This window comes from Portunus trituberculatus, chromosome 27 (assembly GCF_017591435.1).
Source record: "Portunus trituberculatus isolate SZX2019 chromosome 27, ASM1759143v1, whole genome shotgun sequence".
In the NCBI taxonomy this organism is placed as follows: Eukaryota; Metazoa; Arthropoda; class Malacostraca; order Decapoda; family Portunidae; genus Portunus; species Portunus trituberculatus.
The window spans coordinates 15,383,638-15,402,863 of record NC_059281.1 but is presented as its reverse complement, the minus strand read 5'-3'; the positions used below and the strand labels follow the sequence as shown (position 1 = coordinate 15,402,863).

General features: G+C 40.2%; 2 protein-coding genes across 4 annotated transcripts in view; both read right to left on the bottom strand.

Moving 5' to 3' along the window:
* LOC123509772 (protein pellino-like) overlaps positions 1 to 3,993 on the bottom strand; it is a 43,961-nt gene extending 39,968 nt beyond the window's left edge. Inside the window, exon 1 of the mRNA XM_045264296.1 lies at positions 3,841 to 3,993. Within this exon, the coding sequence (XP_045120231.1) occupies positions 3,841 to 3,860 (20 nt within the window). The 5' untranslated portion in view covers positions 3,861 to 3,993. The remainder of the gene's footprint in view (positions 1 to 3,840) is intronic.
* A 2,647-nt stretch (positions 3,994 to 6,640) lies between these two features.
* The window catches only part of LOC123509769 (rho-related BTB domain-containing protein 1-like), a 70,299-nt gene continuing 57,713 nt past the window's right edge, over positions 6,641 to 19,226 (bottom strand). For 2 of the 3 annotated variants that reach the window (XM_045264289.1, XM_045264290.1), the window contains exon 15: positions 18,269 to 18,751. In XM_045264289.1, coding sequence (XP_045120224.1) covers positions 18,673 to 18,751 — 79 coding nt within the window. In that variant the 3' untranslated portion in view covers positions 18,269 to 18,672. Of the gene's footprint in view, positions 8,944 to 18,268; positions 18,752 to 19,226 lie in introns of those variants that run through there. The other variant, XM_045264291.1, reaches the window with a different exon arrangement.

Genomic DNA, 19,226 nt, shown 5'->3' with positions numbered 1-19,226 from the left:
CTCCGTAATGGGGAAGACTGGCTGGGTGACCAGTAGGCGACCGAGGTGAATTACACACACACACACACACACACACACACACACACACACACACACACACACACACACACACACATTCCAGCTAAATTGATTGGTACAGACTGTTATGGCACGGCAATGAACCATGGAACACTCTCAAGGTTTTTGCATGTAAAAAAAAAAAAAAGAAAGAAATCACACGTCACTTCTACCTGCCGTGTTTCCCCTGCAGAGTCAAACACATTACAGCAGCAGCCACAACAGTGTTAAGTGCACAAGGGTACAAAGGCAACAATCCCAATGAAGGTTCCACACAAGTTGATACATAACACACCACCCAGATTTTTTGACAGAATTTATAACTGACATTCGTATAAACATGCTTGAAAATGTTAAGCTAAAATCCACAACTGTGGCATGTCCAGCCAAGTAATGTAGTGTAGGGATTGCATTCTTGAGCATTTGTATCTCATCTCAGCAACTACTAACAAGAAAGGTTGATGATTCTAGTAACTCTCCAACACAATTCTACACCGTCAGTGGAAAAACAACCATGAGGGTCTGACTAATCACCTCTGCAGCTTCTAAACATAATCCTACTCAGAGAACAAGCTTTTAAAGAATAAATGTGTCAAATGCCTTCCTACGCACCACAACACTTGCAGCTCACAATGCAGCGGCAACTCATGATGTGTGATTCCAATTTACTTTTTATGGAGGCTGTATGAGATTTGGGATCATTAAGGCAACAGCATCAAACAGACCCCATTTATGGTGACACCCAGCTGTGGGTCACCAGGAGCTGCTGCCATGACTCAGGATTTCAGGAAATTGTAGTGTGTTCTTTTTTCCTTCTTTGCAGTTACTCTGTGCACACTTGCTTGTTTTACATCATTTTTCCTAGTGTGATGTTAATTTGTGTGTGTGTGATAACATCTACTATTTATCTCAGTGTAATCTTAGTCTGTGTAGGTGTGAACACATTTAATCTACTGCACTGACTTTGTTGTCTACAAGTACCACATACAGTAAGTACATCAGGCCACATAGTTACTAATGGTGTCATGTTTAGGTGATAAGCTTGAGTGTTGCACTGCTTCATGTGATTCCCATGAACAAATGAATGAGAGATTAACAACTTCACCATTCAGCTTTATAGACTCACTTGTCATGGTTCCTGGAGTAGAAATAATGCAGAAGTAAGCAGAAATGTGACTGACTGAGTTAAGAGGAAATGAGTGTCAAAACTTTCAGATCCATTTCAGGAAATGACAAAACACTGTAGGTGTAGGAAAAGCTGTACACTGCACCATTCGGCCACCTAGCTTTGGTTCATGTCACTTGTAATGTGATTTGAAATAGCAAAGGTTTCAATCTCTGAGATGCACAAGTTCAAAGCACCTGCACTTCATTTTTTTGGTTATATGTCATGACATGAAACACTTAAAACACTGGCAATGCACTGTAAACATTATCACTCTACAAAAATAAATACAGTATTTCTTTAAACCTGAATTACAAAATTACATAATATAGCTATCTTTGAAGTGCAGTAAAGGATGCACAGTTAGCATCAGTGTGCAGGCATCAATCAGTTAACATGTGACTGGCGGCATCACAAACAACTGTCCAAAGTACCGCTGCACATCCACTTAAAGAAGAGTTAGTAAGACGTGTCTATTCATCACAGTTCTTGTACCTGTGTGCCAGGCTGACACCTGGCATGAGGGTGGGTAGCCACCACAAGGTGCCCATTGCAAGTATCTTATTCTCACAAACACTGCTACTTGTGAACAATATTCACTGGTATACTTTATTCACAAGTAAATACACATTCTAAATTAATTCCATATTATAATACCATCAAATTTTCATAACAAAATCCTGTTTCTATTTATGCAGTGGAATGTAACACCTGTGGTGAGTGCCAGCACTTGTGGCACCCTCTGGCACCTGTGGGAATGTATTAAGGTGACATGTTTCAGTTAGTGTTGTTGTCTACCTTTACTATACACTATCACACCTCAAGCTTCATCTCAAGTGTTCTATTAAGCAGTCACAATGCTGACAAAAATCTATAAAGAAGACAATAGACATTAGTCACACAACTCTTAGCTTAGTATGGTGCTGTCCCACACACCAGGCTGGGCCATCAGGGCTGACTGACACCAAGGCCTACTGGTGCACTGTTACGACTGACTGATGGAGATTTCTAAATAAACTAAACTGAAAGCGCACCATCTAACTCATGTTTTTGGTACATGCTACAACCTCAAAACTAACTTTCTTTACAAAATCCAAATAAACATTCTACAAACCAAGCATCTTTGAGGTAACCTTCTGGGATTAAAATATCCATGGAAAACCAAAAATATAAATCATCCTATGAGCTCCACCTAGCCTGACCTCCACTGGCCTTCACAGCAGACTAGCATTACTACTGCCACGCTGCACTATGGACGTCAACAAGCAGCACCACCACAGCAATGGCCGGATAGTCAAGGCCAACCAACACAAGCCAAGATGACCACCAAGGCCTAAGTGGACATCAGTCAGCCTTGATGGTCCTGCCGTTAAGCACAGCCAATGCCAACATTCCTTAACAAAACACTCCACTGCTGCTGATCTTAACATGCTTCTGACACCTCACTGTTGACATTCACTTCACAAACCATCTATATTTTCACACATATATTTTTCTACTAGATTTTTATGTTTTAAATTGATTGGCTTTAGTGACTTTTCAGCACGAGCCACGATGTTATACTCGACATGAGATATGATTGGCAATGCTTATGTTTTGGCTACGAAGAGCTCGAAGACAACAATTTGGAGACTGTACGTGGCAGTTAGGCAACCATACAAAGCAGTCAGGAGAATGTACAGGGCAGTTAGCAGACTGTATGTGGAAGTTAGGCAGCTGTAGGGAGGAGTCATGTCATATGTAGCAGTTGTGTCAATGTAGCAAGCCGTTACTAGATTATACATGTCAGTTAGGACAGTAGACATGTTAATACTTAGGCAAGAGTAAATAACATTTAGGACAGTGGATAGGAGTAGAAAAAAGGGAGTGTCGGATAAACAAATCTTTGCTCAGTTCAGTAATTATGTCACAGCTTCCTGCCACCAACATGATAAAGAGCTTGTAATTTCCTGTGATTCTTTCCAGCGTCTATTCACGGCTGTACTGTGTGTGTATCTTGGCTCACCCATACACGGCAACACAATACTCCACAGCAACCCAGGAACCCTCAGCCTTGTTCAATGTACAGTGCAGTAATCCACACATCTAGTTTGTAACACCAGACTGAATAAATATTGATGTGCACATGAACAAAATAAAAAGCAATTTCATGTCGCCTCATATTTGACACTTGGCCCTTGCAACACAAACATTAGGTGTGCCTGTGTGTGTGTTTCTCCCTCCCTTCACCACAACACCCTCAATCACCACGCCATTAGACTCACAGCCATACAAATCATCCAGAAACACACAAAACCCAACCCAAAATAGCAACGTATAGTCTTGGTCACCACAACACACCCCACACCACCTCCACAACAACAAAACAGCAACACAAACAAAACACAACACACAAATACACAGCCAATACCCTTAACCACACACACGTAAACACACACACATATACGTATCACACCACACCAAACACCATGAAAAAAAGAACATCATGAAAACATCCCAGAAAAACACAACACAACCAGGGCAATGTCAGTAAGAGTGAGAGGAGAGGGCCACCCCAGCTCCTAAATCTGCCCTACGGTGCCAAAAGTCCCTCTCACACACTCTTTTGCAACACTTACATGATAGGAGGGTCGGGCATGGTGGTGCTGGGCTACTCCACCTTGTCCAGGGTCAGAGGGACAGCACACTAGCCCCTGACGAGCACTAAACACACACCTGCCATTTGCAAAGGTTCAAAACACACTGACTGGTGTTTGGTGGCTGGCTGGCTGGTTGGCTCTCTCTCTCTCTCTCTCTCTCTCTCTCTGTCACCCGCGCCTCAAACCTTCTCTATTTGATCAGTTTTACATATCCAGTGTTTGCTTTAATGTGTTTCTGTTGTTTTTTCCTGTTTTTTTATGTTATTTAGCTAGTAGTGTTTTCTTTCTTTCGTTTTTCTTTTCTTTCTTTTCTTTTCTGTCTCCCTCTGGTCTCCTGTCACGTATGCTATCTAGCTCTTGTCTCGGGATTTCTTCATTTGATCAGTCCTAATGTGTCTCCAGCTTGTTTGATGTGCTTAGTTGTCTTTCCGTGCTCTATATATCAGCAGGTTATTTCATTGGTTGGCTGAATGGTACTCTCTCTCTCTCTCTCTCTCTCTCTCTCTCTCTCTCTCTCTCTCTCTCTCTCTCCAAAATTGCATTATTGCCACATTTTTAGCCTTTTCATTTTTCCTATTCTTCCATTTCCTTGCATCTTTTCTCTTTTCTTATGTTCTTATGTTCTAGTATTAGCTATCGATGATATTTATCTATCTATATTGCTTGGTCTGTATACTTTCTAAGAGAGAGAGAGAGAGAGAGAGTGTGTGTGTGTGTGTGTATGTGTGTGTGTGTGTGTGTGTGTGTGTGTGTGTGTGTGTGTGTGTGTGTGTGTGTGTGTGTGTGTGTTCATTTGAATGGCAAACACGCGGAGTTATTAGTATAATGCACTTCACTAACTGGCTGTGCACATCTTTCCTACATTTCACTCTTTGCAGTACAGTGGCTATACAAACGTTTCCATTTGCCTCAAGGCTGCCACATGAACTCATCACAGCTGGCTTCCTTGATCACAAGCAACCTCTGAGGTATTCCTGGTCATGGTTTATTTTGGATGCTACCAGTATAAAAGTGCTGGCACCAAGATAACCAAGGCTGGGTGGTGCAAACTCAGCCTTCTGCGTGATATAAACTTTTCTAATCAACTCGACTGTTAATGAAGTGTTCTCCTGAGATGTTGATCTGTATTTCTAAATATTTGAATCTAAGAAGCTGTAGTAGGCGTTATTGGTATTTCAAAGGAGGGTTTAATGATACTGCTGATAGTTTAACAAGGATTCTGCATCACCATCACGAAAAACACTCATCAAAACAAAATTACTCGTAGCCTTTGATAATTCTCGCCAGAGAACAGCTATGAAAATTTGTTAGTGAAAAGAACGTCCGTAATAAAGATATGTGGTGATATGTGATGTCAAATATCGCTTATCAGATATTCATGTGTCTCCACGCCTTATCTTCTTAGAAAATGAAGAATGGTTGTTTCATGTAGTGCACCACAACAGCAAGAGTGGCGCTGAGACTGTAGTGCATGGCAGTGATTCATGACCTATTGAAGCCCAATGAGGTCATATGGCGCTGGTTAAGACTGAGAGAGAGAGAGAGAGAGAGAGAGAGAGAGAGAGAGAGAGAGAGAGAGAGAGATTCCTCCCTCCTGAAATCGAACTTACAACCAATGCAAGGAATGGGGTGAAGACTGACTAGTGATTACTACGTGTATCAGTTTGTGTAATGTTTAGTTCGCAACCAAAATATAATGAACACAAGCGAAATTAATCGCAGTCATGAAAGAAAAGAAGTTGTTTGTAATGTGTGAGAAAAAAATATAGATTATAATTTTTTATTTTCATATAATCGTAGTTTGTTGCAAGGAGAACAAGGATTAAGGTGATGAAAGCGAGTTAGTTATATACCCCCCTCTCTCTCTCTCTCTCTCTCTCTCTCTCTCTTTCTCTCTCTAATTCCCTCCTGTACCCTATAAAAAGAAAGCAAATCATTTCCAACATATAAAACTGTAGTAAAAATAAATAACAATAAACTGTATAAAAGTATGAAACTACATCAACCTTCCTGATGAGTAGAATGTGTGCTCTGGGAGATGAACAAACTCTTGTGACCAAAGATGCAACGAAGTGACGTGTTTGACCTAATGCAGTGACGGCAACGCGGCGACCTTCGCTTTGCCACCCGACCACAACCAGGTCCTCTTTTTCCAAGGGGGTGATATATACCGGGAGAGAGAGAGAGAGAGAGAGAGAGTGTGTGTGTGTATGCAGATCAAATACACATTGATAATTAATGCATCAGGAAGGACAATTAAATGAATGAACATGCACGGACAGCACTTTCTAATATTTGGGTAAATCGTCTCATCACTTTTCATATTCTTTACTGGAAGTTATTTAGAGCTTTTTGGGGACTTTATGGTCAATTACTCTCCGGTACCATTGAGAAACAACGCTCATCAGAACCCGCCTAATAACTCCGTAGTGTTTATAGGCCAAGTGAGATACCTTCAGTAATACAAACCTTCAAGTCATGGAATTCTGCAATGTCAAAGAATAAGGGAGTGTACGGGAAGATAACAGCAGATACTTGTGTATCAACAGCATGGGCGGCAACCAGCGGAGGGAGACACCAGGGGCAAGAAAGCCTGGGTGCACGGGCTGCGGCGCGTGACTTACGGTAAATATTAGCGTTGGCGAATTCCTGGGGCCACAACATGGGCCAGTAGGAGGCGACAGGGAGGCCAGCCCCAGCCACTCCATCTCTGGCTAACATTATGGTGAAACAAAAACTGAGAGGAAATAAATTACAGGAAGGAATGACAATAATGGAGTAACATTGCGCTATCTTTTATTGTTACTGATGAGTGGAGGTCGGGATCACACACAGCGTGAGTGCACAGCCAATGAAACCTAGAAAGTATCGTGATGGCATGAGAAGCTACTGCAGAATTTTGGGCTCCGGCAGTACATGGTTATGCAGTCACACGGGATATGGTTCTGTGGTGTGGATGTGTGTGGATGTGTGGTGGTGGTGGTGGTGGTGCGACAAGTGTGTTATGAGGTATGAGATCATGAAACAGTGCACAACAGGCCACTTCTTGTGCAACATCTTCCACAGTACATTGGTTTGGTGTGACGTGCCTGAGCACTATTCGAAATTAATTAGTGTGTAAACCACTGATAAATGTGCAACTGAACACAAAAGTATGAAGCGATGTAATACACTGATAATGAACATCACAGTACGGGGCAGAACACATCAGTTCCTCCTCGGCAGGCAGCCTGCAATGACCGGCCCAACGCTAACACCTGCACGGAAGGAAGCGCTGGTTTGTGGCTTGGGGGGATCGAAACACTCCCGAGTACTGCTTCAAAAGTCTGTTCTTTGTTTCGAATTATAAAAGAAGGAAAGGACGAAGACAAAGCGATCGTCTTCTGTGATGGGAAGCATATCTCTGATGCTTGAAACGATGTACCTGATTTTAGCATAAAGAGATGTACAATACAGTAATGAGCCCGGACTTAATGAATGGATGTACTCATAAGAGTAGGTGGAGCGTTGGGCGCGGTCAGCTGCCGGTCACGGGTGCTTTTTGGCTGGCTCTGAGGCTGGAGTGTGTGCTGCTGGAAGAAGGAGGCTTGCGGCAGCCTAGAGCAAGACTTCACCCTTGATCACCAGCCCAGTCCAGCCGCCACGCTCACAAGTCACAACACAACGCCGCAACACAGCCGCTGGCCATCCTGCCTGATCCTCTCCCTGACATAGCCATACATATTACATCATTTTGCAACACATAACACATGAACGAACGTTGATGAAAAATGTCTTTTATTCGTAATATTAATTGATACTAAAACTTAAGATTCTCCAGTAAGTTGATAGATGAGCATGTAAGAACTATAGGATCATTCCTGATAAAAGAGCCAACTTTTTGTGGTTAGCAGACAAGAGATGAAATAATAAGTGATTGAGTGAATGAATAGATAACAGCGTCTTATTATCGCCGTAGTGCAAGACTCGCGGCAAGACGTGTGGCAGCAGCTGTCACAACCCTCAAAGCAGATTTGATGTGAGAATTAGTACGGTTGAATAGTATTTCTGGACCAGTTGAGTCATTCATTATCTTGTTGAGTGAGGCGTAGTACATGCATGGCAGCTTCTGGCGACCGCTAAACTCGAGTCTGCTCAACAGTGACCCTCGAGAGCTACTGTATGTATAGTCAGTCTTCTACTTATTCCAAAATTTGAGTTTCCTCATAAAAAATAAAAATGATACAATTATAAGATTTACAGAAACTATGTACATTTACTCACTACACAATACCAAGTTTGTTCATAATGGAGAAGGGAAACTCCCCAACAGCGGAACATCAAGGCCTTGACGAGTGATGCTGCAGACGGATGCTCATGTGGTGGTGGTGGTGGTGATGGCGTGGTGGTAGTGGTGGTGGTGGTGGTGGTGATGGAGGGCGGCCCGGGGTCTGGCAAGGCAGGCAATGGGGCGGAGAACATAATCCTACAGTTCTAAATCAATCATATCACGATAAAATTGTAGAAATATACTCACGATCTGATAAGGAAGCTTTTCTCAGTGATTTCCAGGATGGCACATACTTTTAAAACTGGGAAAATATCGCTTATCATACATAACTTTTTTCTGCTAAAGAACGTAACTCAAAAGTAGCTATGTATGCACGCACGTATGCGTTTGTACAATCCCGCCATGCAGGTGTCACCATGTAAGTAATGAAAGACGGGTGAGACCAGTGAACACAGGTGAGCCACACCTCACCAGGCCGCGGCAGCGTCTCCTCCAGACTCGCGGAGGACAACACGACTCTTGTCCACCGGTAATGAGTGACGGTACCGACGTGAATGACAAGTGGCTGCTACTCCCTAATGATCACATACGAAAGGTGACAGTTGACGATGAATGACGTTACTAAAACAAGAGAAAATAAACTAAAACTTTTGTCAAGACTACTGGCGGAGGCGAATGATAATGGTGAGGTGACTGCGGTGAGAAGGACGACGGTTCAGCTGATGGATGGCCGGCGAGGGTGAAGTGGCAGGTGGGTTCATAAAAGGTTCTCGATCCAGGGCCAGCAGTACCAGCTACACGTGTTGTATGCCCTGTGGAGGAGACTCGTGTTACTGGGTTAACACTCCTCTACCCAACTAAAGACTATATACCCCTATATCACATAAATAGAGATTACACAATACATCGCCCTATTGTAAAGCGACATCTTGCGTTACACAATTACGTTAACACACAGATAACTTCTTTCAGCACCTCAGGCCACACCGGACCTCTTGCAAGCAGCACACTGATCGCCACACGCCACACGAGTATTGTCTTATTCCTGCTATCAGACACTCTCCACATGGTCTCTCTGCGCACACTTCTCTGCAGCGACGCCATCATCAATCTTTCGTTCTGCTCTACTATACCGTTATCAAAACAACGACTATCTTTCATAATTTTAACTGGCACTCTTCACATTAATTTTTGTCCTACATCACCTGACAATTCCACACATCCATATTATAGTAAGCTCCACATCGTATCTTTCCATGGTCTTTCTGTACATTACTGTGTACTGACCACATATCCTATCAACGGTCTAATCTCCACCTCTCACATCCAGATATACCATACATCATACACACCACCAACAAATTCCAAACCGGAGATAAATACATAAACAATGCAATGAATTCCAAATCTACTAAAACTCCTGCTGATTCACTACAACATTTGGCGCATTCTGCAATCCATGCTAGCTTTCGTTAATGTCATATCACACCAGCATCTCCTATTCCTATATATCACTTCACAACACCAACACACTAATGCCACGCCCCCACACACCACACAAAGCACTTTGTACAGTCGTGGTCATAAGTCCTGTAACCCTGTCTTCTCACACACTATGTTTTGTGTTCTCCCTCGGACTTAAGTCCTGGATATGCTGATATCATACACAATCCAACAATTGATAGATTTTCAGCAGACCAGAGGACATAAGCTAGAGAGAAAGCGCTAAATATAGTGGAGATGAATGCAGCATGTTACTGGACTCTTGACTATGTAGCATTAGCATTACCAAGCTCCTAAAAAATCACTTGAAAGGAGCAAAGGAACATGGTCTACTACAGTAAAGCCTGCTTGAGGTGGTGAGCTGCTGTGAGGACAGGTTCTGAGGCCTGCATACTTTGCCATTACTCTTTGGGAATTTTGGGAGAATGCTGAAGAGAGGCAAGCTGAAATGGGTGTGGCCGTGATCTACTGACATTTAGTACCAGTTTTTGTCTAACACTTACTTCAATACTAGTTGTGTGAGGCATTCCAATATGTACCATCACTTTCTATACACTCTATGGGTTTCTACAGACTGTGATCACTTATAATTAAAGTCTTTACATGAGTACCTGTTGGTTTGCCAGCGTATCAGATTAAGGTGAGGCCATGCAGCCATTTCTATGACACTATGCTTCATAATTAGCACTTGGATACTTATTAACTATTTCTTCACACAACCTCAACACTTGATACATGTTGACTAGCAATTAGAATTGAGCATTATTATCCCATGAAGTAAAGCAAAAGACATACATGAGCACTACAGACAAGGTGTGACATGAAGCAATCAGTCATTTGGACTTTGGACATCTATTTTAGATAACAAGTCACTGTGCTTTGTTACTGGTCTTCGTGATACAGACTAAGACTCTCACGTCACCAGCTTATCATGACCACATTTCATTAGAACACTCAAAGAGATAGAAACTCACCTTCTGTACTCGTAAATTCCCCAAGAAGGGTGCAAAAATGCGAAAATTATTAGCCTGTCTGCAAACAAGTCTCAAAATGTGTTTTACGGAAAGGGATAACTGTTTGCTGCGGTGTAATCAACAACAGTCCTACACAACACTTGCAGTGTATTGAAGCATTATGTGACACTAAAGAGCAAATCACTCAGTAAAGCTACAATATATAACAAAAAATATAGTACACCTACTGGAATGATGAAAATTACATGTTGAAAATGCTAGAATGAGCAATATAGATACTGTATATATACATGGTGAAGGGAAGGGAGCGCAGAAAGCCTGCCATGTAGCAAGGCTTCAAGGGGAGGTTAGGGTGAGTATAGGAGGGACAGGAGTGGAATCTAGAGGTCTTGTAGGAGAACTATGATCTACTGGCATGAACCTTGTGCATTATGCATCCATATGGCTAAAGTACCACTTGTGATAACTGCTGCATACACAAAAAATAGGTTCCTCTAATGTAAAAACTGCAACAGGTCATTCACATTTATTGAAGTTGTCAAAAGCCATATATAAAATAGCAAATATCTAATTCTTATTTTACAGTTTCCAATGATGTACGTTATCTACACTGCCTAGGGCCATGATTGTTCTTGGAAAATGAGTCTGAGGCTGCGTGCAAGAAACTCAGCAACTCAAGCAAGCTTTCTCCAAAAAACATCTGATCTCTCTCTCCATTAGGTTAACCACTTCATCCTCTCGCCCATAAGAAAATTATACAAGCCTCCTTCCTACCATACTTGGATCAAGAGAGGTGGACTGAGCCAGCTAATCACCAGACAGCATCACACTGTGAATCATAATGTTGCAAGTGAACTCATGAACACCTTGGTTGATGGTCCACCCACTCACTGCAACTCACCACTACAGAAAACTCTACTCACACACATTATACCATTATGTGTATAGACGTCATTCAGTCATTCTTGAGGCAGTGTTCTCGCCTCCACACACAGTACTACACTGACACAGTCCACACACACCCACAATTACCATTACCACTCATATACTAACTTGTGATAATGAGTCTCCAGTGTTCCAGAGATCTTATAGGTATAAAGCAACATTCATGAACTGTCTAAGGTACATCAACCTAAATTTCATGAGTGCATCTCAGGACCAATAATGCTTAGTGACATACCAGAGCAGCCATAACTATGCTGCACACACAAGGAGTTTCTAATGAATTAACACAGCACAAGGGTTGAAATTTCTTATCTCATGAAAGTAAAATGTCACGTGATTCTTACAAAACAATAGTCTATTTTTTTGGCAATGAACAATTACATTTCCCTGCATTACAAGTTGGTCAAGGTTGATGTTGGCAGCGTGCTGGGCCTGCTGGGGTCTTCTGAGGGATGACAATGATGTCTATGAGATGCATTTGTGCGCTTGTCTTATGGAGAAGATGGTATCACAAAGACTAAATGACACTTAATACTATTCTGATACATATTTGTGATTGCTACATGATGTGTGCAGATGGGGAGGCTGCAGTACGACCAGACACAGCTCAGAGATCAAGTGGCTCTACGCATGCCTCAAGGCAAGCAATTTTTTTCTTTTTCATTTTCTCTATGTATCTCATGATGGCTGCTTAGAAGTATCACAGAGCAATTATATAATACTACTTTCTGCATTAAAAAGTGTCTGACTAAAAAAATAGTTTCCCACGAGGCAGCCTCTGTGGTGCTGCATATGGCCGCAAGCTGCCTGTGTTAGAGCAAAGACACACTCACTGGTAGGCTACAAGGATATTCTCATATTTAGCTTTTCAAGTGTATATCTCAAAATTTAATACTAGGTCTTTCTGCAGTAAGGATTCCAAAATTATCTCATCTTTCCTTGTGGGACCAAACAAGTTGATGTTCTTCAATGCCCTAGAATCATTCAATAGTACAAATACAGAGTATAAAAATTCTTATAATACATCATCTTCAAGCAGTTGCTGAGTCTTTCCTTCCTCAGATTCATGCAGGACAACATGCACAAACCCTCTCATTACCAGCCACTTTCCACCAAATGTGCACTGAAGACTAAACAAAAACGTGCAACACACTTATGAGAGAATGTTACAATATTTTTGGAAATTATAATGTTCAACATAAAATGTCTGGTGATTGTACATTGCCTTGATCTAATAAATTTCAGATAGACTAATACTTTTTCCAAACTTTAGCATCAAAGATTACATTACTTAAACATTTACTCATACAGTAAAAAGAATATACACGCAAAGCAATACGAAAGATTTCATGATCATCGTGAAAAGCCCAACGCTGGTGATGTAGCACCAATGACCTTTTCCTGCACACACCTTGAGGGAGGCACACCAAGCCTCTGAGGGATGTCTACTAAATCATCTAACATTACAGTATTGTGTATTAAAAAGTTGCAGGTAGACAGACAGGCATCACCAGTTCACTTCTCAAACATGAATATGTTTACTTTACACTGGTTATCTCACAGCCTGTGATACGTGTTACACTAAACAGTCTTCAGCTACATCAATTGTACTGTTTAAGTTGCTTTCATCTTGGCTGTGAGAATCTTCAGAAAATTTCCATCCTTAACTGATGAGTGTATTGTATTTAAATGTTCTATGCTGACTTTAACTACTTGGTGTATGACAACTACAAATGTTCACTGATAATATATTTGTTCTCTAGACAACAAAAGTATGAATATTACGTTAAACAAAAAAAATGCGTGGTACTCTAATGGTATTATGATACACAACAAAAACTGTAAATTGTTATTTAATATGTATATCTTCATAATTTACTACTAGGGAAGAACAGTAAGCAAATTTTACTTTACTTCAGTAAGAATTAAGTGTACCCTGTTACTGGAAGTCAATGTGAAAGTTAACAACTGATGTAGCCAAACATAACCATCTGCACTCTACAAACACCGATTACTATAAGCAAGAGAAAAGGTCAGAATTTGTAATGTTCTAAATCTCCATTAGGAACTGACATGTGATGAACCAAAACACTGCAAACACTTGAAGATCAACCTGATCCTGCCTTCCTCAATCACAATGATCGTCTCACCACAGCACCACTGAAGCATGGACCCACACAGCATCTCTAATATCACCCTTTTCTCTTAGGTAATACTGTACTAAGAAAAAAAGCATCCATGAAAAGTATGTTTCTAATTTTATCTCTATAATCTCTTTATATATATTTTCTGGATAATACAGTGCTAAGAAAAAGTTAAAGATTAAAATCTCCATAAATGTTTCAAAGGCCCAAATTTTCAGTGATGCAAATTACAAGTTGAGCACTCATGTACTGACTGACTGACTGACTGAGTGTTTACCCCAAATGCTGCTGGCTATGTTACCTGACATATTCAAACACTACCTACAGATATTTATGTAATTGAAGCTCTAGCAATGGACTGTTGTACTTGCTGATGGTGAGTGAGGGAGTGGACAAAAGTGCTGCTCGAGACACACTCACCAGAGCAGCAGTTGGGTCATTGTTATGAAGTGTACGTTCATTTGAGTTAAAATTGACATGTAGTTTCTTTACTACAATCTTAGAAAAGTACAAAGCTTTATAGCTCATTATTTAAACAAAGTATATACATATACATACACATCTTACCATATTCATACACAGAACTATAGGGCAACTGCAAAATCACCCAAACCTTCTTAATCATGTTCTGCTTCACTTAGACAACACTTGCCAGGAGCCCAGGGGCATCTCGGCACCTCCTTGGCACCTTTGCATTACCTCACACCCAGTGTTTCTGGATTAAAAAGGTTCAGGTCTACGGAAACATTAAGGTACATTACACCCTAACTCTAAACACAAAGAAACTGGTCCAGGCAGTATCACAACGCTGTGGGTGGAAAACAATTATAATGTGGCTGGCTAGGGAGTTGGTTGTGTCACAGTAGTATAGGGAAGGGTAAATATATTGTTATCTGTATCCTCAGTAATAGTCTAAAGTTAGAAATATTATTTTTTCCCTCACAACAGTAAAAAATAACACAGACATCTATATGCACATAATAAAAATAATGGATGGTTTCGTGAGCTGTGCTGCCAAAAAACTTAGAACAAGTGTTACCTGTAGTGAGTACAGGTACCTGCCTGTTATGCTTGCAGTGGCTTGTTAAAAAGATTACAGGTGTTGAACTTTCAGTAAATTGCAAGGCTAACAAAAATATATTGATTATAAAAGAGGAGACAATAAGCAGCTGTGTTGCAGTATTATCCCAATCCATTCCTTGAAATGAAGATGTGAGACTGGATAGAGAGACATTGCATACACCAATTGCTAACACTTCATGTTTCAGTACTGTTCTGGCCATCACCAGCCAAGCTAACACTGATGGGCCATCTCATTGTAAGTTATGTAGACCAAGGTTCAGTCTTACTTCTCTAAGTTTGGTATGTCAGCTGTACATATTATTCTTTAATAATCTGTCCACCACCATTAAATGAATTGGAAGAATTTGCTACTTTCAATCAAAGCTCAAAAATTTAGCTCCTTACCAAATTTTTCATATAGCCTGGTAAATTTGTGTGAATAATTAACATACTATACTTTAGAAATTTTGATACAAAGTATGTTTGATGCAACATGAATACTTTATAAAAGAAAAGTTACTAGAGAGCTAGTGTCTGACATCCTTTTGTGTCAGAAGAATAAGACTGGTGTATCACTCACGGGCAGAGTGTCGGCAGTGCAACCAGCAGCTACACAGCACTGCCGAGACATGTCACCCTCTGCACTCCTGATTCTATCAACTTTTTAAAAATTTATTTTCAATCATATTTTTCTGACTAAATTTCTATGACAAGATGAGGAAAAGTGATTATTTTGTAATCTTTCCTGCACTGCTAAAACTTAAGTTATTGAATCATGAAAACCACATTTATCATCTTGTCTTTGGTAAGCAAGTTAATATGATGTAAAGTTCAAAACACTCATCCTGTGCTAAACTGCATATGCATTGCCCCTCTAGAATAACATAACTATGAGGAATATTTGTCCTCTGGCTGGAAATGTTGTTAGTGTTCTCAAAATGTTTGTGGAAATAAAGAATATTCATTTTGAAACATATCACAGAACAAGGGCATGATGAAATTAGCATTCATGTATAAGGAAAGAGGCAATATTTACAAGGCAAAGGTGCTGCTGCTGCTGCCACCCTGGGGAGCTCAAGATTTAACCTCTTTGCTCAGTCACACACACACACACACACACACACACACACACACACACACACACACACACACACACAAGATCGGAAATAATGAGCTCTGAGCTCGTTCTGTAGGGTAACGTCTGGCTGTCTCGTCAGAGACTGCAGCAGATCAAACAGTGAATTACACACACACACACACACACACAAAGAAATCTGCATATATAAACCAATGATCATACATGTGTTTACTTCCAGTGCGGCTTGAATACAAGAACATCACATTTCATGAAGTTTAAATTAAGCAAATCATGTTAGAAAACACTAAGAGCACACTAATTCACAACCCAGTTCCATTACCTAGATGATGACTGAGCTAGTGGTGGATAGCAATCCTTGAGGCAGTACCTTACAAAGAGGTGTTAGTCTAGAAGGTAGTTACTGGTATATGACAAAAAATATATAAAAGTAAAGTAAGAATTCATCACAGCCAAGAAAGGCAGCCTTCCTCCTCTTGTCTTGAGCGAACTCCCATAAAGCTAACCATGTGATAGGAGGTACAGTGCATCATGGAAAGTGTCTCCTACAGAAGCTAAAGAAGCAAGTCTCAGCAGCTTCACCAGGGTGGCACCAACATCAAAATACATGGAACTATGCATGGAAACAAGGGATATAATGCTTTACCTTAGATATGTCTCTTACTTGTATAATAAAGTTCATGAGTTGTTGAGTACAGCCATGAAATAATGTTTTCTCTCTTCCAGCTTTTAAAATTGTTCCAAACATCATCCCAGTGTGGGGTGCTTTGTCCTCTATCTTGAAGAAGGTCTTTTCTCACAACAGTCTAGTGATGGTTAATATTACAAAATAAGGCACAATAAACTAAAGGTTAGGGTATCAAGAATAAATTGACCAGGAGCATATGTTTCATGTGCATGTCGGTATAAAAAGAGAAACTCTTGTGAGAGGTTCCAAGGAGCAGAGCTGAAGGCTGGGTGGCCAGTGAGCAGAGATGACATGTGATTGTGAGACTGATGGTAAAAACACTAAACTTATAACTCATCAACTGCATTTCACCACTCAAGGTTGAAAGTTGATCTTCCAACAATAGTGAAGCTCTTATGAAATGAGAAAACAAAAGGCAAATGGTACAGAAAATGCCACATAAACTATCCTTCAAAGATATGATTACTATTCTTGCTGTGTACGAGTATGTAGTGGTTCAGTAAGTAGGTGAGTAAAACAATAAAATGCTCCATTCAACAAAAAGAGATGATATGAAGCACAATTCCCAGTAAAGCCAACACAATGTTATTCAGTAGTACAAATATCGTATAAAAATCCCAACTTAAATCAACAGCTATATGTATGTCGACACAGACGGCATCTCGCCATCCGTCATCTGTGCTCGCTCACCCAGATTCGCACACTAACTAGCAGTGTAAAAAATATCATAGAAAAAATAGTTCCTTAACACAAGACTATGAAATCATATGCAAAAAATCGTGGAGTTGAGCAACATACAATTTCGTCAAGATGTTCAGAGTCTCAGAGTGTAGCGCCTAAGATCAGGAATCAAGTACACCTAAATGAGACTGCTGAAATCATGTAGCAATCTCACTTCACACAAAGAAATGAGAAGTCAATGTAAAATGACAAATGACTGCTCTGCTAGCAACCAACAGTGAACCAGTGTTGGTGTGACAGTGATCACAGTGATGTGTGCACCGGCAAGCCACACACCTCTTTGGTTTGTGAAAGAAGCTACAACATCAAGATATATCTAAAAATTACCTCCTTTCTAATGTTATGCATGCATGTACGTACATGTGCATGCAAATAAAGGTACTGTGTGTGTGTGTGTGTGTGTGTGTGTGTGTGTGTGTGTGTGTGTGTGTGTGTGTGTGTGTGTGTGTGTGTAAACTGTTAATGTATGATGTTGTGGTGGTTATATTCACTATACAGAGCACATATACTTAAAAGAATATGCATAAGTGAACATTAACAAGATTAGTGGAGTCAGCAGCCTGGTGGTGGTGTGCAGCACTGCCAACACTCACCACCTGGCTGGCGGGCCTCACCTGCCTGCTCCACACACCCGCAGGTGAGTCACATGCACTGAGCTCTTCCTACACAGTTATACTTATGTTAACTTATACATTAATTAATGTATATTGCTTATGTTTAAGACATTGCAAAATATAAACAAAACTTTGAAAGCACTTGACTGTGAGGCATGCTTGTGCTGCATGCATGGGTAAAGGGGGCCTCTCTCTCTCTCTCTCTCTCTCTCTCTCTCTCTCTCTCTCTCTCTCTCTCTCTCTATATATATATATATATATATATATATATATATATATATATATATATATATATATATATATATATCTATCTTTCACACACACACACACACACACACACACACACACACACACTCTCTCTCTTTAAATCTTTTTGGTTCTATAAGTCTAATATGAAAGACAGATCTTTACATTAATAAGCCAATGCAAGTTTTCATTAGATACATAGGATAGAGTTTCTAGATTAGCTACTACCTTCACACTTTCATGATGACATATGATGATGATATTTTGTATTATTCTTAACAATTGTAAGCCAATTTACATTCAGGACTTCAATAAAGAAATGACAGAGCCTAATTAAATGACGAGTGACACACACACACACACACACACACACACACACACACACACACACACACACACACACACACACACACATACACATTGTTTCTTGTCCATGTTGGTCAATGATGGCAACACTTTTGCAGCACTTATCAAAACAAAATCAAAAGGAAGAAAGAATGGTGGGCAGAAGTCTGCATATCTTGCTTATCACTTTTGAGAGCCAGCTGTTGCCCACTTTCTGACCCGGCTCAGAGAAGCCCGCAACACGCTAAAGGTGTCCCAGCTCCTTCAACAAAATTAATCAAAATTTCACAAAGGATGCACTAAAAATCAATGTCCATAAATCAAAACATGAATCAAGCTTGGCACTCAAGACAAAAGGAAATTAAGTATTTTTTCTTCACAAATCAAAAGTGCATTATGGAAGTGCTTTTAAAAATTATGCAATGCAAATTATTAGAAAAATCTGTCTGTATTGGATTTTCTTTTTATGTGGACATGACTTATTGAGCAATTTTCTATAGTAGCATGTATGTATACCAGTTTATTTGCAATGAATAAAAAAACAAATAAATGAAAAAAAATACAACTAAAAGCTACTTAGGTACAGCACAAAGAACTATGAATGGTGTGATTAACGAGTCTGACAGGTGTTCATATCCTTAATTGCATTGATATCATGTACACAGGTACTGCTAATCACCAAATTAACAATATAATAATAATAATAATAATAATAATAATAATAATAATAATAATAA